Source organism: Paroedura picta, chromosome 12, assembly GCF_049243985.1.
Source record: "Paroedura picta isolate Pp20150507F chromosome 12, Ppicta_v3.0, whole genome shotgun sequence".
In the NCBI taxonomy this organism is placed as follows: Eukaryota; Metazoa; Chordata; class Lepidosauria; order Squamata; family Gekkonidae; genus Paroedura; species Paroedura picta.
In genome coordinates this window covers 33,716,586-33,742,951 of record NC_135380.1, presented here as the reverse complement: position 1 = coordinate 33,742,951, position 26,366 = coordinate 33,716,586, and the positions used below count along the sequence as shown (strand labels likewise).

General features: G+C 41.6%; 2 protein-coding genes across 7 annotated transcripts in view; one reads left to right on the top strand and one right to left on the bottom strand.

The window, feature by feature from the left end:
* Positions 1–25,007, top strand: part of ANGPTL2 (angiopoietin like 2) — a 35,083-nt gene extending 10,076 nt beyond the window's left edge. Inside the window, exons 2-5 of the mRNA XM_077304841.1 lie at positions 3,568–4,410; positions 20,053–20,246; positions 21,706–21,976; positions 23,306–25,007. Of these exons, the coding sequence (XP_077160956.1) occupies positions 3,612–4,410; positions 20,053–20,246; positions 21,706–21,976; positions 23,306–23,505 (1,464 nt within the window). The 5' untranslated portion in view covers positions 3,568–3,611 and the 3' untranslated portion in view covers positions 23,506–25,007. The remainder of the gene's footprint in view (positions 1–3,567; positions 4,411–20,052; positions 20,247–21,705; positions 21,977–23,305) is intronic.
* Positions 1–26,366, bottom strand: part of RALGPS1 (Ral GEF with PH domain and SH3 binding motif 1) — a 240,587-nt gene that overhangs the window by 115,166 nt on the left and 99,055 nt on the right. The window lies entirely within an intron of this gene.

Below are 26,366 nucleotides of genomic sequence, written 5' to 3'. Positions count from 1 at the left end.
GACTCTATCCTTGAGAGGTCTGTAAAAAACAAAAATCAAATACACTCCTATGAACCGGACTTCCTCTTGTAGATTCTGAGCATGTAGTGGGCTTTAAATAAGAAAGCCAACAAAAGATTAGAGAAGCAGCTTTAAAACAGAGGCAGCAGAGGCCAATTGAAGAGAGCTGTACTTTGATCAGGTTGATATGGCTGATGTTTCACCGTGGGAACAAACTGTGCTGACTAGAAGGAACCAATTGCTCTGACCTGGATAACCCAGGGGAGCCTGGGTCATGGAAGCTAAGCAGAGTCAGCCTTTGTCAATATTTGATGGGAGACCACCAAGGAATAGCAGGATCACAACACAGCAGCAGGCTATGTTAAACCACCTCTGAACATCTCTTGCCTTGAAGGCCCCACCAAAGAATTGCCATAAGTTAGTTGTGATGACAGTAAAAAAAAAAAAAAAGGAGGGGAGGGGTGGATTGTGTGACCAGTTTCTCATCCTTATCCATGGTTCTACTTATAAATAAAAGGGAAACTGGCCCTGGGGTGGAGCCAGTCTGGCTGTCCGAGGTGGAATAGGGCCAATCAGGGTATGGCCAGTTTCGCTGATTAGTCCACCCCGGACAGCGCCCATCTGCGCTGCCCCTAGGGCTGGAAAGGCCTTTTGCCGAGTCCCAGATGTGGCAAAAGGCCTTCCCGGGCCCAGGGGCAGTGCCAGCCCAGCCGACGGGGGGGGGAGTGGCTCTCCCCTGCCACCGGGAAGGACATGGTGAGAGTCCTTCCCGGCCCCAGGGGCAGCTCTCCGCTGGCTCAGCCAGTGGGGGTGGGGCCTCTCCACTGCCCTGGGCAGCTCTCTGCTGGTGCGGCCAACTGGGGGGGGGGCTCTCCACTGCCCCTGAGCCCAGGAGGTGAGAGCCCTCTCTGCTTCCCCTGCCCCGGGAAGCCCTCTGCCACGGGGAGACCCCTTCCCGGGCCCACAGGCCACTCTCCACTGCCGCGCCTCGCGGGGAGAGCCCTCTTTCTGGCCCCTCTCATTGGACGCCAGGATCAGGTAGGCAGCAGCGTGGGGGGGGGGAGAGGGGCTTCTCCACTTCCCCTTACCCCTTCTCCCTTTTCAAGGCCCATTTTTCTAAAACGGTCTTTGCAGCCAGTTTGTAAATAATAACAGTGTAGGTAGCACAGTAAAAGAATGTGAGCTTATATAGCTTGTTTTCATGCTCTGGCTTTTATGGTTTGTTTTCACACTGCTGTGCTGTGATTTTATTCTGCTGATTTATTTCTGAGCTGCCTCAAATAGGTCTCTGGCAGAGTGATATATACACCTTCAAAATAAATAAATAAAGTACGATATACTCGAACAGCAGAAACAGACTATATAACAGGCTGAGCCAACTGCATACCTGTCCCATATTTCTTATGTTCTGGAGATCTTCATGCAGGTGATCTGTCATTTCTTATTGGTATAGGAACTTTTGTGAGAAAACTGTTATTTTTACAGTTATGAGGCTCTGTGCCATAACTGCTGTTCTTGCAGTGAAGAACACATTGTAAAATGTTGCAAGAAAAGGATTTTAGGGGAAAACAGAGATTCAATTCAAGACAAATGAGGATTTGTGAAGCCTGGGAGCCAGATACTGAAGCAAGAAATCTCTTTTTTTCATCTTTTTACAACTTCTATGCTGAAGACATTAAAAAAAAAAACACCAGTTCAACTGTGTAAAATATGAGGATTGGAAGTCTGCCAGGGTCACCAAGTGTGACCTGGTGCGCAAATGCTGGTTATGCAAGTTAAAGCTGTCTAGGAGAGTTTTAATTTATGTTTCCAATTTCTCTTAAGATTTTGAATGATGCTGCTTTCAAGACACAGGACTTGCTTGTAACAGCCCGTTCCTTCTACCACTGGCAAAGAAGTCTTTTTGTATTGTACCCAAGATATATACATTTCTCTACAGGGAAAATGATGTGTTGCATTAACATTATGTGTATGTGTTTAACTTTTGTGATTCACTAGACTTCAGAGAATGTTTTATTTCTGTACAGTAGATATTTTGAGAGTTCCATTGCTATTGGGTTTCCTTTTTCTCTAAGAACTACTGTTACCTCACTCAAGGTCTACAGATGAAGCAGAATAGAAATTAAAGGAAATAATCTTGGCTTCTTTAGATATCATGAAAGAAGATTGGGGAGCTGTCTCTACATGGGTGTTTCAGCACACAAAAAAAGCATTAGAATAGGCATCTCAGAGAAATGGGGACCAAATTCTTTGTACTTGATGTACATCGTCTCTATATTTCCTTGAGAATAAATTGCACAGACCATTAGAACTGGTTGTAATGGTTCCATTTATTCCATTCCATTAAGGCCTTTGAAGATTAAAAGTCGTTCTGGGAAACAGAGAAACACATCTAAATAGCTCTGTTGCAAAAGCATGCCCAACACACCAGTTGTTAAAGCTTTTCATCATAAAAAACAAACACTGGTGAGGACAATATGAATACTACTAGCAAGAGTGTCTCAGACAATGTCTATTTGCAATATAGAATTTACTCGACAACTTTAAAAGTAAAATATTCATAAAACACTGAATAGCACTGAATAGACATGAAGTTGAGAGGCACACTTTTTAATGGAGAAGCACAGAATATAGACAGTGCCTTAAAAAACCTCACACTTATTTCCGACCATTTTTCCTAAGAGTTGAGGGCTGACCCTGAAAAGATCTAAGCACTGACAAGGCAGAGGTAAGTTTGAGACTTGTCACTCACATAACTGGATCAAAAGGCATAGTAGGATTTTGCTTTAGCCCATCCTACAATACAAGAAATGAACGTTGTCACCACCACCACTAGCAGCCCTGTTTTCTTCAACTATCTGAGTTCCCACACAGCAATGACATGATAGAAAAATCAAAGAGCCTGATATGTAATCATTAAAACATAGACTTGGAGTTATATCCTGCCCAGAAGACTTAGAAGTCTCCCTCCAGCCTCAGGAGCCTTTCTCCAACTGAAATCCTCTTCCACTTGAGGAAGAGCCACTTAAACTGGAAGCTTTAACCCTTGCTGAGTTGAGTGGTAGGATACAAGCTATTGTGGATCTAACTCATTTGGAATATAATAGCCTCAGGGTGATGTTAACAGAGAGCTCTATCCCTTCTGCATTCAAGGAGATTTGTCTTGTCCCTGTAATGCAATTTTTATTTGCCATGCACAACCAGGCCAATAATGAGACAACCTACTCTTGCCATATTGCAAACCACTATATCATTAGCAGCTGTGAGCTTCCTCTGGAGGCAATTAGAGTAATGTATTTCTTACCTGGAGCTCTGCCATTGATTATATTAGTACACACATTGCTCAATCCCTTTAACGGCTGATTCCCTCCAAAGTTTTCCACAAATGGAGTCATCCTGACTGTAAATGTCTATACGCACCAGTCATAAGAGTGTAATTTTAGTGTACTTTCTCAGGATTGGTTGCCATTCAGCAATTGTACCATTTAGAACAGGACAGCTTCTTCTGGCTTGCGTTTACTTGTTAGTGGCTATTAACTATTATCTATTTATTTTATATTTAAACAGATCCAAGGGTTCATTTATACAAAACAGCCCAGAAACAAAAAGCCATGAAGGCAGCAGCTTGCTTGTTGTTAATGACTGCGTTGGGCATGCACGCTACCAAGACTCCGGGTTCGGAGAGAAGAGATGCAGGAGAAGAACAAGAATTCATTTACACTAACAGGTACAAGCGCTCCAGTGACACCCAAGACAAGTGCACGTATACCTTCATCGTACCTCAACAGAAAGTGACAGGTGCCATTTGTGTTAATTCAAAAGAACCAGAGGTTGTACTTGAAAACAGGGTAAATAAGCAGGAGATAGAATTGCTGAACAATGAACTGCTTAAGCAAAAGAGGCAAATAGAAACCCTTCAGCAGTTGGTGGAGGTAGATGGAGGAATCGTTAATGAAGTAAAGCTCTTAAGAAAAGAGAGCCGCAACATGAATTCGCGGGTCACCCAACTCTATATGCAGCTACTGCATGAAATCATCCGGAAACGGGACAATGCTTTAGAACTTTCTCAACTGGAAAATAAGATACTGAATCAAACTGCCGACATGTTGCAGCTTGCAAACAAATACAAAGACTTGGAGCACAAGTATCAACACCTGGTAACTATTGCCAACAACCAGTCAATCATTATTGCACAACTAGAAGAGCACTGCCAGAGGACGCCGTCCATTAAACCAATCCCACAACCTCCACAGCCACCAAACAGAGTCTACCAACCTCCCAATTATGACCGTATTAACCAAATATCTACTAATGAAATTCAAAGTGACCAGAATTTAAAGGTTCTTCCACCCACGCTCCCAACCATGCCATCAGTTACTAGTATTCCAACTTCAACTGATAAGCCATCAGGTAAGTAGATGTCCTGACATACTTACATGACATCTCCCAATTAAGGTACAGGAAACTGAATTTTTTTCTCGTAGGAAAACTATACTGAGGTCCTTGGCCTTAAAGGAAAAAAGGCAACCATAGTGATATGTAGACAAATGGCATTGCAGATGACAAAACAGTATTGAAAGTTTTGCATTTTAAGGGTTTGTAAGAACAACACTTCTTTCATTTATGAGTCAGACAAAAGATGGTATCTTTACAAAATACGGTATCAGTTCCGTTTCCTAGGAATGCATTGCATGTTGACTATTCTTACCAAGCCAATATACTAATGTATAAACAACAGCATTCTTGGGTAGCTCCAAAATTCTTTACAAATGGAGCTATCTTGAGTCCAGAGTACATTGTACATGTCTATATGCACTCTATATTGCATAAATCCAGACATTCTCTACATCTGGCTAATGATACTGTTGTCCATTTTTAAAAAAATATGCAGTCTCCATCAACAAAGAGATATTATTAGGCATTCAGTCGGTGTAATGTAGTGAGTAGGAAAGGTAAATTTTAGGGCATGCTTTAAAAAAATCAATATAGATCTAGTCTTTTTAAGAGTGCTTAAATAGGGCTTCTTTGACTGATCTTATGTTTGAATCATTACAGAAGAAATTTTGAGCAGTGAAGACCCTAATATATCCAGTATTTTAATGCAATGCATAAGGCATACTAAGATCACTCTTGAGTTCTTATTTGAGCTTTAGCTTATCTCTTTGAATTAGGTTATAACATGGGGAAACTATGTTAAAATCCCCACTTAGCCATGAAGTTAACCAGGACTTAGCCCAGGTAGCCTTTCAACCTAAACTACTTCTAAAGTTGCCAGATTCCCCTCCTCACTCTGCCACCAGTGGGGGATGGGGGGTTGGGTTGCCAAATCCAGCTTAGGAAACTTCTAGATATTAGAGGATGGAGGTTGGGGAGAACAGGGACCTCAGTGGAGTATAATGCCATAGCATACATTTCTCTAGGGAAACTGAGCTTTGTAGTCTGGAGGTGAGCTGTCATTCCGGGGGATTCCCAGACCCCACCTAGAGGCTGGCATCCCTATTTATTTCAGACAACTGTTTTGGCCGGAATTGGAATCAACTGAAGGCAGCCACATGAATTCCTCAGAAGAAAAATGTTATATGTATGGCAAAAAGGTGATGTGATAATTCAGGACTAAATAGGAAAGTTTGAAAATGGAAAACTTTAGAGCAAATAGGGCTTCAAATAAGATTTGCACACATAGAACATACCCAAACAGTGTGAGAGCAACCACAGAGGCACTAATTACCCTACAGCTTGGGGTATAAAGTAAGAAGGCCTCAGTGGCCAGTAGCAAATTTTCTGTGACATTTTTACCTCCTCTTTTCAATTTCATTGGAGCCCATAGATCCCATCTTCCCTTTTTAGCTGTCACTACACTGTCAAATTATTTTAAATTCTGTGCAAATCCCTATGTCACAATTAGAATAATTTGATTAAATTATTTGCAAGAATGTGTTATCAAATTCCTATTTCTTTAGTGAAAAATATGGTTACTTTCTGTATCAATCATATCAAGTAGAAGATAAATATCTGGATCTACACATCTTTTTTTCTTCATCTACAGGCACTCATCTTTAATGGCAGCACCAAGTCTGTGTAATCTGTGGCTGTATCATTATTTTTCACATTATTACTTCTGTATTTGAATGTAAAGAGTCTTCTAAGGCAGGGTCCTCCAGATATCCATGGACTACAATTCCCATGAGCCTACAATTCCAAAAGCTGGCAGGGACTCATGGGAATTGTAGTCCATTGACATCTGGAGGACCACAGGTTAACTACAACCTGTTCTAAGGCAATCAGAGATACAAAATTAGTGTCACTATTCTGCTAACATCATCATGCGTGATGGATATGAGCAAGATCAGGTTAGCTTCCAAACAATGTCACGTTAATATTCTCTCCCAAGGTTGTTGAATGGTGATTTAGTTTAGTTTAGTTATATGAATTTCATTGTTCTTATTGCAATGTTTTAGTTGTCAGCTACCAGGTCTCAGGAACAAAAGGCAGGCTACAAACCACCAAGCCCCCAAACCACCAAGTGAGGGAGGCTTGTTTGAAAGATAGTAACTTGCTCATTTTAGCAACTACACCCCTTTGGCTCTGATTGTAAAATTGTTTAAAACTTACCTTAAAGGAAATGAGTGCTATCCTGTAATGTTTACAGGAAACATGATATCAAACAGAACCAATCCTTGTTTTTACTATGAAAACAAGTCTCAGAATTCATTCATTCATTCATTCGATTTATATACCGCCCTCACAGAAGACCAGCTCAGGGTAGTGTATGCAATGTCATTCACATAAAATACTTAAAAACAGTTCATTAGAATTCAGATAAAAAAATAATTAAAACTAGCTTGAAACAGAAGTTTAGTACCAAAACCAGCATAAACAGTCCTGGTTTACCATCTGTTCTTCCAGAACTAGAGTGTGATCAGGAGCATCTTTTTGATAGGGAGGGCCCAATTGATGTTTCTGCTTCATTGGCCCCAATCAGAAGCCTGGTGTAAGAGCTCCATCTTACAGGCCCTGTGGAAATGCAATAGTTCTGTCAGGGCCCAGATCAGGAGCTCATTCCACTAGGTAAGGGCCAGGACAGAAAACATCCTGGCCCTGATTGAGGCCAAATGTACCTCAATGAGGCCAGGGACCACCAACTGGCTGCTGTTTGCAGAGCATTCTCCAGGGGGTATAGGTAGAAAGGTAGATATGTGGGTCCCAGACTGTGAATGGTATACATTTTAGGTTCCAGTTCATGCGTTCCACCATTAGTTTGAGCATTAATGACTTTGATGTGTGATTCAAATTTAAGCATGAGACTTCATGATACTGTTAGTGCTCCATTTTTGCAATTTCCTATGTCCAGTAGTGTTTACAAACAACAGGAAACATAGTGAGACATTAATCCCTTGTCATTTCCCCTTGAAAGTGCAGATATTTGAAGTATAAAGCTTTTCTGAGCATCACCTTAATCCATCAGGTGCCTGTGTTCCATAAGTGTGATTAATCAGTTTGTTCCACTTGGGGTATTTTTTTTTCCATGTAACATTTAGAGGCAGAAGGATAATGCAAGTATAATCAATTGGAAGCCCACAGTTTTGTGAAATTTAGAGAACTAATCAGCCCTGTTGAACATTGCCTTTTCCATCTTAAAAATAAAATAAGGGGGGAATGACAACTGCTTAAACACTGAGACCTTTCTGATGCCCTAGCCATTTGGAGGCTGCTGTAAAAACTCATGAAAGCAAGCAGAAGATTCCCTGTCATTTACAGGCTGGGCTCTTTAAGCAGGAACTCTTAAATCAGAGTTCACTTTTCTTCCAATATTGTTATTACTAGAAGAATGTTTAGCAGTAGGTGACCTCACTCCAAATAGCAATTGTATGATTGTTTTCAGTTTTTCCATTAGGAACTCCTTGAATCAAAAGGATTATAACTTGGCCAAAACTCTTTACTCCAGGCTAAAATGTGACGTATGAGATAGTAACCCGGGAGCAAGTACAGAAAACAAACACAGGTAAAACACTGTTGTCTAATGGTGGCAGGAGGAAGGAAAATTCACACTTACTGATATTTGAACATGGGCAAAGCAGAAAGCAGAAAGCACAGCAACGGTAAAAAAAATTGATACATTTGTGCTCCAGAGAACTCAAAAAGAGATATCAGGATTCTTAACTCTCAGGATTGCGTCATTTACAGTACAATGTTAAACAGAGTTACACTGTTCTAATCCCACTGAATTCAATGGGTTGAGTAGAATATGATTCTGTTTAGAACCGCAATGTAAGGGCATTATATTTTTATGCTCTTTTTGGCTCCCAAAGCAGCATGCAACAATTAAAAACTAAAACAGATAACTAATAAAACACATATCTAGTGCTGTTCTCAATCTAAGCATGACAGAAGGATGCCTGGCTGTGACCTTAGCTTGGTGTAGTGATTAGGAGCACAGACTTCTAATCTGGCAAGCTGGGTTTGATTCCCCAATCCTTCCCCACTGGCACGCACCCGGGTGACCTTGCGCTCGTCACAGCACTGATAAAGCTGTTCTGAGCAGTAATATCAGGGCTCTCTCAGCCTCCCTCACAGGGTGTCTGTTTTTTGGAGAGGAAAGGGAAGGCGATTGTAAACCACTTTGAGACTCCTTCAGGCGGAGAAAAGCGGCATATAAGAACCAACTCTTCTTCATTGTTGATGGAATTTGGCTGATGGCTAGGGAGCTCATCCAACAGGTTACTTAGACATTTTTCATCAAATAAAGCACACTGCAAATGCTACTTATTGGTCATTAATGTACAAAGCTGTAATGAAATCACTCTTAAACAAGCAGATTTTATCAATGACAACTGGAATGGGGTGGAGGCTGTATATTTAGAACATTTCTATACCGCCTCTCCAGAAAACCTGCTTTTATAGCTGGAGCACCATACTATAACTCTGAAGGTCTTGATTCAAATTCCCACTTCATCTAAAGCTCACTGGGTGAGATGAAATAGTCTCTCCTCACCCCCCGCCCTCAGCCTAACTTACTTCACAGGGTTAAAGGTAAAGGTAAAGGTATCCCCTGTGCAAGCACCGAGTCATGTCTGACCCTTGGGGTGACGCCCTCTAGCGTTTTCATGGCAGACTCAATACGGGGTGGTTTGCCAGTGCCTTCCCCAGTCATTACCGTTTACCCCCCAGCAAGCTGGGTACTCATTTTACCGACCTTGGAAGGATGGAAGGCTGAGTCAACCTTGAGCCGGCTGCTGGGATTGAACTCCCAACCTCATGGGCAAAGCTTTCAGGCGGCTGCCTTACCACTCTGCGCCACAAGAGGCTCTTCTTCACAGGGTTACTGGGAGGCTAATCAGAGCAGAGGAGAATCATGTACCATATGCTCCTTTGAAGAAGGGTGGGATGTAGGTAAATGGGGAAGGACAGGGCTGTTCATCATGGCCTGCAGAATGTCCCAACACTTCAATCCCTGGCATCTCCAGTTAAAACTGAGGCAGCAGGTGCTGAGTAAGCCCCTTCTCAGCCTTGAAAATTATTACCAGTCAACAGAGACAATACGATGCTCAACTAACTAATTGTCTCAATATAGGAACCAAAGTTGTAAGGCAGTTTCATATTCTCATCATATGATTTCCTCCCCAACAGCTTGTTATACTTTATCAAGTCTCATCATAGCACAGTGTAACAGGAGTGATGAATTCTGGAGCTGAGGTCTTCTTTATGCAATTCCCACACATGTTACCATGTTCAGACTGCAATTGTGGCACATGGAAAGAAAGGGCTTCAGGTCTTCTCCCCTGTGTCAGTCTCCTGACCTAATCTGTTCCTGGCCAAAACTATCTGGCCTGCAGTCAAACACATGAGCACACATGGTCACAATCTGAATTTCGAATCACACATGAGGATACTGAGGAGAACCCACAGCTGATGTCTCAATGTGCCACAGGATGGGGACCCCAGGCCCAATGTGAGCATAAGATGTAAAGAGGTCCAGATATCACATAAATGAGAATGGCATGTGGCAACGAGATAAGGAAAACAGCACCCATTTTTGGCAAAACCAAGAAAGCAGAAAAACTTGGGGCATTTCCGCACCCTTTAAATGTAGTGAAATGTTAACCTTAAGCAGTTGTTATATTCCGGCCCCTCCATATAACGTCACCAGTATGCAACATCTGGGCAGTAAGTGGCCGGCTACATCCTCCATTTTAAAGCTTAAGTTAGTGAATCCCAAAAAGTGGATTCACCAACCTATGTAGTGCTGACTAAAGGAGAGCAACCAGCAAGCAACCAGTGGAGGGAAGTTATGGCGGCTAAAATGCATGAAAGGTACCTGCCTTGCCCCACCCTCAGCAAATAGGTGGACAAGCGTGCAGGCAATGCCAGAAATACTTTCCCCCCAATGTTGTAGCACAAAGCATGCCTCTCTAAAGCCCCCTCCTCCCAAAATTGCGAACGAGATTAATTTTTTGAATTATCAAGACTTGTGATTCAATAAGGAGTAGCGTTCAAAAAGCGCTATGCATCTATGATTAGATGCACAGGCATAGCAACAGACTAGTACGCATTTTTTAAAAATTAGCGGGCATCACAGGACCTTTAAAGCATGAAGAAAGGGGAGTGGTTGCCTGGTTTGATTGACAGGCGAGAGTCGTGTATAAACCACGTTGCTCTCTTCCGTCATTTCAAGCAGGCAGTATGGAGGGTGAGAAGTGCAAAAAGGTGGCAGAGAAGACCAAGACATCAAAAGGGTGAGGAGGGGCTGGGAGACACGATTATATTTAGTGTTACGCCATTCAGCTGGCGTAACGCTATTTTTACAGGTGTGTGGAAATGCCCTTGAATTTTTCTCCAATCCTAATATTTCCTCACACCATAAATCTAAAAATTAAACGAAATACTTCCTATTTATTTCATCTATATACCAGTTTTCTCCACACCCAAAGTGGTTTACAACATTTACTTCTTCTTGGTGTAGTGGTTAGGAGCGCGGACTTCTAACCTGGCGAGTTGGGTTTGGTTCTGCAGTTCCCTACATGGAGCCAGCTGGGTGACCTTGGCCTCACCATGGCACTGATAAAGCTGTTCTGACTGAGCAGTGATATCGGGGCTCTCTCAGCCTCACCCCCTCACTGGGGGTCTGTTGTGGGGAGGGGAAGGCAATTGTAAGCCACTTTGAGCCTCCTTCAGGTAGAGAAAAGTGGCATATAAGAACCAATTCTTCTTCTTCTTGATGCATCACTGCAATTTCACGGCATTTCAAATGTGGTGAAATTTCATTATGTAGTAGAGACATATACACATGCTTACCTTGTTTTTCCACAAATTGAGATTCTTCCTTACACATATCACCACACATTGACTTGGTTATGGAAATAGCCCTTCAGAACAAGGTTGTTATAGTTTCCAGATCATAACCCATGCTGGGTCCAATAGATTCCGACTAAAAGTGGAAATGAATCTCAACTACAAGATACATTTTGACAATATTTTAAGCCCCTGTATAGCTAGTGTAGTTATTCTACATACATCATTTACTATGCCAGACTGAGAAAACACAAGGGCAATTTCAGCATTTACGTCCAAAACCAGGCCAAAATGTGGTTTCTATATAAAATAAGAGTATGTCTGATTTTTAATGATAGATATACTTTATCCTTTTTATGGCTTATGTAATCCTCCATAAATTTTACAGGAACACTTACAGTTTGGGCAGAATTTCAACAACTATGTCATGGTCAGTTTCTACCTCTTTACAAATCCCAAGAGAAAATTAAAAAGTGACGGATACTGTTTCAGAATCCAGGGAAGACTATCTTGGAACAAAAAATTAGAAACTTTGAGCAACAAGTCCAAAATCTTAGCACTGCAGAGGAAAATAGTCTTACAATCCTCACTGTAAGAATATATGTGCACTGATTATATATACACACACACATATATATACACATGCACATATACATGCATGCACAGGCATAATTCCAGACACAATATTCGGACAGTGCAAACTATAAGGATGAAAATCATATGCTTTGGTCATACTGATTGCCAAACGGTCTTATTCCACACAACAGAATATGCCCTGAGTGCTGATCAAGTCTTTTGAAAGAGGAAATTACTTGCATTTAATAAGCAAGTGTTCGAGTACACTATCACTTTGATGGAGCATGGAAAAATCACACTTTCATTTCATTTTCTGTTCAAAGTCTGTTTCAGCTGGCAAAATATGCTTGGATATGTGAATATCTACTGAACTCAAAAAACAGAAGAGTGATTGAATAGGATTTCCAGAAGTTAGGAATGTAGTTTTATTTCCTTGTCTTTCTATATTAGGAAGTCCAGAAAACTGCATAATAGTAACTGTTGCAGGATAAATTATGCAAACTAAGAAATGTAAATTCTTACTCTGCTCTGATTCTTGACACAGAATTAGCATTTTTATGTGCAGAATATACGCGGCACAAGGAAAAGACCATTTGATTTTAAAATCTATGATTCTATGATATGTTGGTTTATTTACAATGGATTTTATGACAATATCTACAGTTACCTAATGCAATATCCAGTCGGAACTCCCATCCTTAATAGAGTTACACCTACTGACTTTAATAGAAGGCTTTGGAATGCAGTGATTAAAGAGTCCAACACCTTCCACTGTGCATTATGGCCGCTATATAAACCACATGCTAATGGCAACCATTTTTTAACAAGATTTGCCATTCTATAACTAGTGAGAGCCTTTATTCACCTTTGCTTCTCTTTCACAAATGTCGAAAAACAAACAGAAACCTTTTCAACACTTAATGCTATACGCAAACCCAATTCACCAGATACTGCAACAGAGGAATTCAGTGACCCTAACATCATTTTGTACTGCACTTTGACTTCCGCACACACTAAACTATATACACACAAATATACACCTCTTCTACTTAGAGTACTATTATGAAAAAATAAAACTGCTTCCATTAGATCATTTTATTTATTGCTCAAGTGATTAAGTGTTAATAACACTTCCCAGAGTATAGTTGAGTCCTTGTTGCAATTTTTTTTTAAGGTTCAACTGTAAGACAAGGTTCAGGGATATTGGAGCTTGATAAATCTTTAATGTGTTAAGAAAATGGTAAGAGGGCCCCTAAATATAAGAACTGTGCCCTTGCCTTCAGTATAGAAGCAAGACAGTCTTATGCAGCTGAAATATGGCTACTTAGCTAGGCAGTCTCCATGGCATCCTACCCTGCAGAAGTTAAACTTGCAGCCATGAAAAAAGGCAAACGGTGGGAGCCTCTCTACAATGGCTATAGACCACGGGTAGTCAAACTGCGGCCCTCCAGATGTCCATGGACTACAATTCCCAGGAGCCCCTGCCAGCATTCGCTGGCAGGGGCTCCTGGGAATTGTAGTCCATGGACATCTGGAGGGCCGCAGTTTGACTACCCCTGCTATAGATCCTCTCTTGATTCTCAGGCAGAAAAACTACAGAGGAATATACTCCTCCTCCATCTTGCCTTCATCTCCTAAGGGAAGTCTACTTCCCACTCAGAGAATCAGAATCTGTACTCAGACAAAACTGAAATGTTCCTTTATTGCAGTTATGGAAAATTTCCTTGGCTCTAAAGGCCATGCTGGAACTGTATCACAAGCTAGAGGATCCTTCGTTTAACTACACTGGACACGTTTGCATCTTTCCTTCTGAGATTTTCATTCGCATCTCCATCATTATGCTTTTAAATCAATAATTAATTAAAAAAAAAAAACCCAACACTGACTCCAGTATCACTCAATAGAAAAAAAATTGGGTTTTGCTTCTCAGTTTTAAAAAAAGCCCACAGGTGCCTATGAACAGTTTCACATGCAGGATCTAAGCGCTATTCCACACACCTGTTTGAACAGACTGGCTACAGATTTCATCCAATGGGTATAAATATTCATGCTTTCAAAAGGTGCCGAGAATTGCAGAATGAAACTCTGGAGAAATATATTTCCTTTCCTGTAAAAATAAGCTTAAACCCTGCTGTGTCAGGAAATGCGTCATACCGAATTTCTATGTGAGTAACAGTAATTTGACACAGCTTCCTTGTGCACATATATCATATTTTAATGTAGCAAAACAGATACCCAGGGACAGGGTGTTAGATGAAATCCAGTGTGCCAATATGAAGAGTAGTGAAGGATTCCACAAAATCTGAGGAACAGAAAATGAAGTAAAGAATCTGTAGCATCCAAGGGTTTTTGTGAATGTGTGGCTTAATTAGAAAACTTAATTAAAATAAATCAGGTTGTTACCTTAAAAGTCACAGGAACAATATGGTTTTCCTAATTTCTGAGCTGAACAAAAATTACGATCCATATTGTTGCAAGCTTTCTAAAGGTGCCTGGGTTGTATTCAAATGTCATAACAACCAAACTTTAAACCAGTCTGTATGAACCCCATTTGTTGCTAAGTCCTCAAGTTCTTCTTGCAGGAAGAACCTTCCATTTAACAGTTAACTTCATTTAGCATCCAGGCTTCTCTGAGCTTCTCTCACAAACTGGGACTCTTAGTCCAATTTGTTGGAAGAAAACTACTTAACCTGTGACCTGTTTCATGCACCACAGGGAAGCAGAATTCATTTTTAACTGGCATTATCTGTGCAAGAAATTTGCTTCTTGGGAATAAAATCCAAAGGATCCTGAATGTAACTATACAGAAGCTTTGTGCTGCTTCCTATAAATCCCAACCTAGCAAAATGCTGGGCTCAGCCCAGGCAGGCATATTACATATTATAGCAAGCCAGCATGGTATAGTTGTTAAGAATGGCAGCCTCCAATCTGGAGAGTTCAGTGATTCCCTGCTCCTCCACATGCAGCCAGCTGGATGACTGTGGGCTAGTCACAGTCCTGTTAGAGCTGTTCTCAGCCTCACCTCCCTCACAGGGTGTCTGTGGTGGGGAGAGGAAGGCAAGGCAATTGTAATTGAGACTCCTTCAGCTAGTAAAAAGCAGGTTATAAAAACAATTCTTCTAGTCTTGTACCTCAGCTTGGCCACACAGGCCAACATTCTTACGTCTCTGGTGCTGGTTTCTTCCTATGGCCAATTTGGGGAACACTCCTCCCCCTTCGTTGTACACTGAAATCAAACAGCATCTCTTCCTCAGGTCAAATAACCAGCTTTCTTCCGCCTGACTGTAGATGGAGATCCTTTAGTTCAGTCCATGAGGTGTTTTATGCCTGCTGGAAGCATTGACTTTGGAGGTAGCTGCCTCCATCATAGATGGATGCTTGGTTTAGAACCTCCCACCGTTTTGCAATTGACCTGCCTATCTAGGCATGTTTTTATCAACCTCACTCTGTGCCAGTCATTTGGTGGTGGTACCCACTACCTTTTATCAAAATTCCCAAATTAGCCAGGTTAGGGTACATGGTGCAGGCATCTTCAGTTTGGTGTAGTGGCTAGGAGTGCAGACTTCTAATTTGGCAAGCTGGGTTCGATTCTGCACTCCCACACATCCAGCGAGCTGGGTGACCTCGGGTTACCCATGGCACTGATAAAGCTGTTCTGACCGAGCAGTGATATCAGGGCTCTCTCAGCCTCACCCACCTCACAGGGTGTCTGTTGTGGGGAGAGGAAAGGGAAGGCGACTGTAAGCCGCTTTGAGACTCCTTCGGGTAGAGAAAAGTGGCATATAAGAACCAACTCTTCTTCTTCTTTCCAAACAAACCCAAGCACAACAAACAAACACGAATTCCACTATCTCACTCCAGATACACCTATATATTTGCACAAAAAGAGCCAGTTTGGTGTAATGGTTAGGAGTGCAGACTTCTAATCTGGCATGCCAGGTTCGATTCTGCGCTCCCCCACATGCAGCCAGCTGGGTGACCTTGGGCTCGCCACGGCACTGATAAAACTGTTCTGACCGGGCAGTGATATCAGGGCTCTCTCAGCCTCACCCACCCCACAGGGTGTCTGTTGTGGGGAGAGGAAAGGGAAGGCGACTGTAAGCCGCTTTGAGCCTCCTTCGGGTAGGGAAAAGCGGCATATAAGAACCAACTCTTCTTCTTCTTCTTCTTCTAAATGAAATCAAGGCAGCTTTATTTCTTATATATGTTATTTAATATAGCTCCCTTCTTTTCTTGCACAGAAACAGTAACAAGGAGACCCAAGCACTGTGCCTCCTACATGTTTTGCTGAGCATTGCTAGCATGTGACACTAATTAAGACATAACAAATGGAAACTTTGCCAGAATGTGATATATTTAGCACCCTCTGTAGCATTCAGCCTCTGAACTATGTCCAACAGATCAATTTGCACTTTCATTCATTATCCCTATTCATCAAGTCATTGTGTCAGCCAAGCACTGTGTCTGAGGGAAGAAACCACAGCAACAAGAACTACTGTTACATCTCAAGTATACACTGACAATATTGTTCATGTGTAGTGCATTAATGTGCCTTCCGAACAGGCACACAAAGCTCAAATAGCTCTGAAGACTATAGATCAGGGGTAGTCAAACTGCGGCCCTCCAGATGCCCGTGGACTACAATTCCCAGGAGCCCCTGCCAGCGAAAGCTGGCAGGGGCTCCTGGGAATTGTAGTCCACGGACACCTGGAGGGCCGCAGTTTGACTACCCCTGCTATAGATTTTCATTAAGGCAAGAGGGCCACGCTGCTTCATTAAACAGAAAAAAAAAGTTTGCCATTTGTCACACAGACATATGTCCCAAACCTTGCTTGGTAATCACTGCAAGACTGGAATTGTAAAGCAAAGTCTTTTTTTTTCTGTTGAGAAGTCTTGTTACATCATGTCTATTTTGCTATGCATTTAATATGTTCATCCTCATTCCAGAAACAAATCTGAAATCACATGTCTACACTTTTATGTTGAACTTGGGCTTCTAGTCCACATGATCAATATGCGTAAAATATGCAAACAAAGAACATAAAGAGAAAGAGGCAGGGATTTTTTTAAAAAATGTTGCATTGAGGTAAGGTTATGCATACTTTACACAGGACGACACCTGTGGAAATATCTGAAAGAATGGAGATACAATTTATTTTCCATTTAAAAAATCCCTCTGAAGAACTGTTCTGTAGAAAACAACTGAAAATACCTTGACCAATAATGAATTGTGCGATAGGCTGCCCACTGGGAAGAATTCTCTGAAATCTGTCACATGCTGGTCTAAAAACACTCCTTGAAACCAAGGACCACAAGCATATCAATGTGAACTTCCCATGTGTACTAGGGGTGCTGTACAGCAGGGGTAGTCAACCTGTGGTCCTCCAGATGTTCATGGACTACAATTCCCATGAGCCCCTGCCAGGTTTACAATGGTTTACAAGTAGGCTGTAGCACAGTTTGCACTGCAGCTAAAATCTGAAGCTAGGTTACCAACATGGCTTGTCGATTTGATATTTCACCAAATATTTTTATCGCCTACTGTCTTGAGGACAGAATGCATAGTGCTGGGCTATAAAGCTCTAAATAGCCTTGGTCCACAATATCAAAAGGAATGCCTTCTCGTATCAGAACCAGCATGTTCTTTATGTTCTCCTTCGGAGGCCTTGCACCAGATGCTGAACTTCTTTAGAATACCCCAGGAGGTAGTGCCTTAGGGAGTGAAGAGTAGGACTGGGACTTTACCCATGGTGGCCAACCTCTGGCTCTCCAGGAACTACAATTGCCATGAAGTCCCGACAGCATGGATATCTGGAGAGCCACAGTTTGGCCATCCCTGTCATAGGTCCATTATGCATGGGCCATAATGCCCGCGCTGGCCATGGCAGGGCTTCGTGGAAAATCAGAGTCAGGGGCTATGTGGACCACCAGCTGCTGCTACACATATGAACCAGCCTTAAACATTGTCAGAATAGTCCATTTAATCTAACCCAGTACTGCCCATCTAGATTAGCAGCTGTTCTCTAAATTCTCAGGCAGAAAAAAAGTCTTTCCCAACACCTGTTACTTGACAGCCTTTAGCTTGGGAGACCAGAGACTGAAACTGGGACCTTCTGCGTACAGAACAGATGGGTCTACCATTTGGCCACAGCTTCAGGATGCTAAAGATGGCAAAGTCAAATATAGTTCCCTTTCTCGTAACAGACTTTGTTAACATCTCTGTTTGCTGATTCTGTTATGAATCCTACCCCAATGTTATCAAATCTCCTTCCAGAATAGGAATGCAAAGACTCTACAAGTTTATGTGCAGATTTTTCTTTGCATGGCATATGCTGTGCATAATGGGCCTATTGCAGCCTTAATTTTCAATATTACCTGCTTTACATTAAAATTTACAGATTTATTCACGTGTTATATTTTTTCTGTGTGAAAGTAATCTGTGCATGTGCTTGCTTTTTTATAGCTCTACTTGCTGCATAAAGAAAACGCTTCCCAGCACTTTGCACACTTAAATCAATATGCATTTTCTTGTATAAAGGTGCTAACAGAAACCTCTAAAAATGTGAGCTGGCTTTAAAGCGACCAAATGCTTGCTAGCCGGTACTAAGGCATTACATCAATAAAACATTCCATTTATGCCTTTTATTAAATCCATTCTTTTGTGAGACCTCCCACACTGAAATGATATAATCAGTTATAAATCACAATGCTCTAGAGATCTCCCTTCAAATAAAAGTTACATTGCATTAAAAGGTATTTTGCACACACGCTTTTTCTTCAAAATGATTCCAGGCAGAAAGGTAATGTTCAAACCTGAAACATAAACCTCAAACCTGATCATGGATACCAATGTGCTGATCTTTAAAGGTATTTTGTTTTAAAAGTATTTTATACCATTCTGCTACTCATCTTCAACAGTGAGTGTAGGGGGTCAAGCCATTGTCTGGATTGAAAAGTGAGAAGTATATTATAAACAACTAGTAATCAAGCCCGCTGTAATCAAAATACAGCGGGCGCTAGGCAAGAGAGCCTCTGGCAGTTGCGCGCAGCGCGGCTGCCGGGGGCTCCCCGGCTGGCGGCCTGATGCGGCGAGAGGAGCTTCACACCTCTTGGCGCATCAGGCCATCGGCCAGGGAGCAACTGCGAGCCGCGCTCCCTTTTCGCCAGGGTGGGAATCGGCGAGGCCAATTGGCAGGCGCGGCCCCACCGGTGGACTGTCCAGAGGAAGGGGCCAATCGGCACCCTTCCTCATCCCGGACAGAGCCCGCCCTAACTCCTCCCCCTAAGCCCGTACGGCTTTATTTAGTCCACGGCGCCCGCGGCGCCGCGGGCTGTGTTAAGATGGTGCCAATGGAAATATTGTGGTACAGTATATTTTCTACCTTACTGGATATTTTGACAGCAAGTATTCTGAAACGGGTAATTTTCATCTTGAAGCACTGAATGGTGGTTGAACGTGTATTGCAAATTTCATTCAAGGGAATGTTGTATTTTTAAAAAGCAAATACAAAACAGTATTCTCTGCAGGCAACTTAAACCAAAACCCTCACTTCACGCTTGCAGCAGACTGACAATGCATATTTGAAGATGGAGATGTCTGCATGCGGACCTCTTGCAAAGACTTAAGGGGGTGGTGAGGAAACGTAGGATTTCTACAAATTACAAAGGTCTTTTCCTTGCAGGAAACAGCTACAGACTGAACTACCGCTTTGCCTCCTCACTCCAATCTCCGAAACAAGCCCATTCAGCTGGCTGATGCCAGTGTTGTGGGGTGGAATTTTTTTCCCTTTGGAAGTTTCCACCCACATATGTAAATATAGGCCATTAGCTTTAGCTGTCAGAACTGTTCTGCGGCAAATCAATCATTAGATGGGCTAAATGTGGGAAGCGGAGCAAGGACCTTGTGCATGGTCCAGGCTTATGCATGATATATGTATCTTAACTTTCTAACACTATTTAAATTTTGCTAACTTCACTGGAATATTGAAACTATTTATTTTAATTTGAACTGGGAGAATTCTCAGTAAAAATTCCTGAAAATTTCCCAGAAAATTTTCCATTTCAATTTCTTCAGAAAACCCGCTTCACTGGCTGATGGTCTCTTCCAACCAAGGAATATCCCTGGCAGCAGAAAACATTAACCCAGCCAGTGTCAGTGATAGACATTTTTTATCTGCTCTCAAACAGGTCCCTGGAGAGACTGCCTGCAGGCTTTGGAAGATGGCCATGATACCAGTTCAATATACCTTGTCAAGCCTGAAAATACAAACCGTCTGATGCAGGTCTGGTGTGACCAACGACATGATCCTGGCGGCTGGACAGTAATTCAGAGACGTCTAGATGGATCTGTCAACTTTTTCAGGAACTGGGAAACTTACAAGGTTAGGACAAACGAAAAGGGCTGAGCATTTTCATTTTATGTCTTTAAAGTCTTTCTAACAGGGGTTAAAAGAAATGGTCTGTAGGTGATAAAAACAGGCTCTACCTGAGACCCTGGACAGCTGCTGCCAGTCTGTCAGTCTGCCAGTCTGTCTGAGACCCCCAATGGCCCACTGGTCTGTTTCAGTATAAGGCAGCTTCATGAGTGTTCATGCGCATGTTTATTAAAGCTCTCATTGTCAGAGGGAGCAGATCATGGTCTACCTTTTCCTCTATAGGATTAAGTAATTGCACATCCTAGCAGACAGTTTTGACTGAACTTTGACCAAGATCTCACAGCTGTCCAGAAGCTGGAATTCTGGAAGCTAGGAATGGGTGAGGCTACAGAAAAGTAGCAAAGGTTTTGTTTCTTTATTTTAGAGATTAGTAGCACACAAAGAAACAGGCAAGCTGACAATCCAAAATCCAGGCAGTCCAAAAGAGACTGAGAGCAACATCAGATGGTGAATTAGAGGGAGCGGATAACTGAACTGCGCTGAGTCTGGTAGCATTACAGGAAAACAGGTGGCAAAGACATGAAATAATTTATATGAGTCAACTGCTGCACATTTGTGGCAGATGCAACAAATCCATATTTATGCAGAAGTTGGTGGTTCAAAACCCTCTGCCGTTTTCCCTGTGCTGGAAAGTGAGGGAGGACCAAAGGTTCTGCAGAAGTTTCCATTATGCTCAAGAAAGGCTTTCCAGTTAAAGCACAAGAATAAGCCCTAGCAGAATTTGGTTTGAAACTTGAATTTGGTTTGTAACAAATCCAGTGTAGAGGCATGGGAGATGTTTCCCTGTGGCTTCTCCCCAGTCTGTTGTACTAGTGTAATGGAATGGGGGGTAAGTAAGCACCCTGGAGCCACATGAGCAGGGTTGATACCATGGTTTCTTCCATCTCATATTTTCTTCTTGACCCTGCCCAGATGATGTTTGATGGAAAGCTCTATGGCATTGACCTGTCCTATGTGAGTTCAAGGTGCATATGCTGCCAGAGCAGCACGTGAAGTAGTATGGGAAAGCAACTCCCATAATGATAAGGTAGCCTATGATTTTAAAATCTGCACAGCTAAAAGAAAACTGTATTTTTTACATGAACTCGTTCTTAAACTGCCAATGAGAGAATCAGTCAGAAGCAACACTGGACATAAATTCTAAGAGGTGGGCACTGATCCACAAGAAACCAGACAGTCACTTAATAGCTTCCTCAATAACCTTTGGAAAATAATCCCCCCTCCCGAGACACAACTCACAAAGGCCTGCCAGGGAAGGAACTTACCAGAGTATTTTCAGAGACAACACTGCATCCCAGAGAGTTCTCTTGCACTTACTATGAAAGCACCACAATTTTACTGCAATTAAGGATCGTCGCATAAATTGGGCATCATGTACTAAATCACTTGTTCTTGTTTTCTACAGCAAGGATTTGGTAACATAGATGGAGAGTACTGGCTGGGCTTAGAAAATATCTACTGGTTGACCAATCAGGGCAACTACAAATTGCTAATAACCATGGAAGACTGGTCGGGACGCAAAGTATTTGCTGAATATGCCAGTTTCCGACTGGAGCCAGAAAGTGAATACTACAAGTTACGTCTGGGCCGATACAATGGTAATGCTGGAGATTCCTTCACATGGCACAATGGAAAACAATTCACTACACTGGACAGAGATCATGACGTATATACAGGTACAAATTTACTAGAAATGTTAAGGGAATGTATCTTGGAGAAAACAATTGTTATAATATCTCTATATAATGTACTGAACAAATTGAAAATTAAGTTGCTCATAGTCGACGTCAGACGTATACCCAAGAGAAGCTAGCCCTTAAGTAAATCTGCTTTTGCAGAATGTCCTGGAGTGAAGTTCCAGCAGTCTGTGAAACATCCTTCCAAGACAGGCAGATAGCCAGCTAAGTGGGTTAGGCAAACCAGACGAGAAAAGCAAGAAAGAATTATGGTGACGGGAGAAAAGCTAAGTGGAAAAGAACCACCATGAGCCACAGACTAGGAGCCTCACTGTCTAAAATGCTCAGCCTGTCTGGCTTGCTAAATAGTCCAGGTAGCCAATAAGGCAGCAACTGCATGTAGCATGTGATTGTAAGGTAACAGAAGCAATCAAGGGTCAGAGAAATTCATCTAAGAGACTCAACCTCACTTACAAGGGGCACAAATTCTGACTTGGCTTTCTGAAAGTCTATATTTTTAGTTGACTCCAACCCAATGACTTCCCCGAGTTTTCTAACTGCCACAAAGGATGTAGAGAAGAGGAGAGACATGCTGCTTCTATGTCATTCTTCAAACCTTAGAGCATCCTAACCTTTCCTCTGAATTTCCCATATTTTCCATTGGATTCAGGGGAGTTTAGAAAACCCATATATTAATCTTGGCACTAAATTTCTTTTCCAATCTGAAATTTCTGTGATTAAAAAGACTGAAGGAAAGGGAATGAGGTCTTGTCACCTCATGTTGATCACAGAAGTAGTTTGCTAAAGACATAATATTCAATGGTTAGCTAGAAAAGGGAAATTTGGGAGTTCTTGTTAACATTTGCATTCTCTCATAATATTTCTTTTGCATAATGTCTGTATAAATGGAATGGAGAACACATCTCTAAATCATGACTGGCCTATGAGTACACAAGGGTAGATACAGTATGCTAAGGGGGAAATAACTCATTCCGTGTGCTCTTGGGTTATACCCCTACAAAACTGGAAAGAATGACACAGGTACTTGTTCCTTATCTTAGAACAGATGCATGCTCTAATGTAGTAATTCCCACTAAAAGGATATTCCATCATTACATACATGATGCTGGTTCATTTCTGCCACCGATGTACTCCTGTATCATCCTTATGCAGAAGCACAAAGGAAAACTGTCTTCCCAGATACAACATCAAGCATTATATGTCTAATTAAATATACACAGAAAACCAAACAGCTGAACTTATAGGGCCACATTAGCTAGATTGATATACCCTGCTTCTTTAGAGAGTAATTCTTCCCTTCTATTACAGGTAACTGTGCTCATTACCAGAAAGGCGGATGGTGGTACAATGCATGTGCCCACTCCAACCTTAATGGTGTGTGGTACCGAGGTGGGCACTACCGAAGTCGATATCAAGATGGCGTCTACTGGGCTGAATTCCGAGGGGGCTCATATTCACTGAAGAAAGTTGTCATGATGATTAGGCCTAACCCCAATACATTCCACTGAAAGCAATTCTCCTCATGCTTCCTATAGTATGAGGCCTCAGATGAAAAGCAGCAACGTTTGGATGTGCTAAACAGAACACATTTTTTCTCAGCAGCAAAGAATGTAATATATTGTACACTGACAGTTAATAACTGGAGGACTTGTATATTGTATTTTTAAAGAATTGTTCCAGATCACCAAAATGGCAAGAAACACCTCTCTTTGTATTGATTTTTCTTCTTTTTTAAAAAGCCTGTCAGATAAAATGGACTGTAGATAAACAGAGATGCTAAAAGTACTGCCACATCGACTAAATATTTTTGTATGTTATATATGTATTTTCAAATACTGGACATATTAAAAACTGTACAGCAAGACTTCTTGATATAATAATAAATTCATTTGACACAGGAAATTATATCCTCTGAAACTATGTAGCCAGTACAGCACCATAGAAAGGTAGCATGATTGTCCCTTGTTAGCTGTTAAGAAGTGTCTGCTCTGAAGAGGTCACACAGTCCCTAGCACAAATACAGACCCACTTTTTTCACTGGGCTTAAGGCAATATTAGAACTCAAGAACTCAAGAAATGAATAACCATACAATATTAGAACTCAAGAAATGAGTAACCATACCGCTTACTTTTATCTCTTTCTATTAAATTACTTCCTTTTATCTGTAAGCTGTACAAGCAGGTGTGTTTGTCATCACAGAAACAGAAGAAGCATTTTTAACCCAATGCCCACATATTTCAAAAGCAACCTTGATTTTGTTTGGGGAGGGGCCATGGCTCAGTGGAAAAGCCTCTGCTTGACATACACAAGATCCCAGGTTCAGTCCCCGGCATCTCCAGATAAATTGCTCAGGTAAGAAATGATGTGAAAGATTGCTGCCTGAGACTCAAAAGAGCCTGCCAATCTGAATAGAGAATACCGACTTTGAGGGACCAATGGTCTGATATAAGGCAACCATGTATGTTACTTTTGTCGTATAAGTTACAGCTTACAGGTTTCAAGCTATTTTGTACCCCGAGAATCATGACCAGCACGGTAATTACAGCAATAATGAAAAGAGCTATCCAGCTTTGCAGGCCAATGATGGATACAGAGATATAAAATATTTATACACACCCAATAGGTTATGATCCTTGGGAGAGACTATTTGTTATCCAAAACTATATTTGCCATATTTCATTATAACTGCCAAATATACACATTAAAAGAGAATTATGAGACCATATATTTATAAATAAAGTCAATTGTAGAAACCCGAATTCCTGAATCCTAATACTCTACTAAGGTAAGTTTCCAAAATAAAATTATTGTAGCGCATAATAGGAACAGTGAAAACCATAAATTCTAAACTCTTATTACCTCATTTATTTCTTTCCTAATGTATGATGTGTGTTAAAGTATGGATGTCTGATGTAGCATGTCCTGTATATAAATGAAAGTAGGGATTTTAATATATGACCACATTATCCGTGTAATAATGAACATGTTTAATAAAAGCAACAAATACTATTCTGATGTATTTTGGCTTTATTTTTTTATATATGTCCATTAGTTACCAACTAAAGGGGGGGGGGATAAAAGGCCGGATGTTCTGTTACTGCCCTGGCTTTAGAAGTTTCTGGGTTTATCACCTCAGAACTATGCTATGTTCAAATACCCCCCCCCCCTCCAAATGCTTTCCGGTATTGTTCATAGTAGCCACTGGTCCAGGCATGACATATACATTCACAGTATCTTGGGGGTTTGTGAGGACAGGCACTGCGAAACCCACATAAACCAGCTTTTAGCTATTCATATGTGCAGCAAAACAGAGACTTCTATTCATCCTCACACATTGTAAATAATGAACAAACATTATTATAGTCAGGTAATCTTGCACAGCCTTCACCTGGCTAACTCAGGCTAGCCTGATCTCATAAGATCTCTGAATATAGTGGCGCCTATAAGGCCAACAAAATTTTATTTAAGGAAAATGCTGGAAATGTCAGGATGCTATTGGGTCAATTTTCCACATGCGGTGGAATTGTAAACTAATCAAAAAGTTTTGGATAAAAGTACACGGCAAATTGGCAACCATCTTTAAATGAAAATTGGCATTAGATCCACAGGTGTATCAAACAAGGTGCAGAATTCTTTTTTCATGCAACAACAGCAGCAAGACCAGGGGTAGTCCAACTGTGGCCCTCCAGATGTCCATGCTAGCAGGGGCTCATGGGAATCGTAGTCCACGGACATCTGGAGGGCCGCAGTTGGACTACCCCTGAGCAAGACTAATCATCACTAGAGCAGACTCCCCACATGGACTCACAGAGCACAAAACTCAGAGAACTAGTGGTAATGGCTAAGCCAGCAGACTGGTCGACCAGATTTCCAAAAACACTGGAGTGAATATCTAAAATACTTCCCCAAAACTTTTATTTCTGTAAGCTTTCTCTACATTTTCTGTATTATAGGTAAAAAAAATTTTTTAATGTAAAAACTATTCAAGGTATACTCTTTTGCGAACAAGCCCACTTCTTCAGAAATGCACATAAAACGTATGCCTTGAATAAAATTTTGTTGTTCTTAGAAGTGCCACTGGACTTGTCCTGATGCTTCAGATCAACATGGCGGCCCACCTAAACTCTTGCCCTGAGAATGCCTGAGATAATGCTTGGGGTGCCTGTCTGCTCCTACTGCATGACCCCTCAACAATCCTGTGCAGTCTGCTGTGGCTATTCCAGGCTACAGAGCAGCTACATATTTGTTCTTCACTTCCTTCCATTCATACTCTGCTATGTGACTGAAAGCCCAGTTCTTACCAACACACCAAAAGGTAGAGCCTATTGGCTTTTCAGAATAAAATGATTTCATGAGAACTTTCATTTG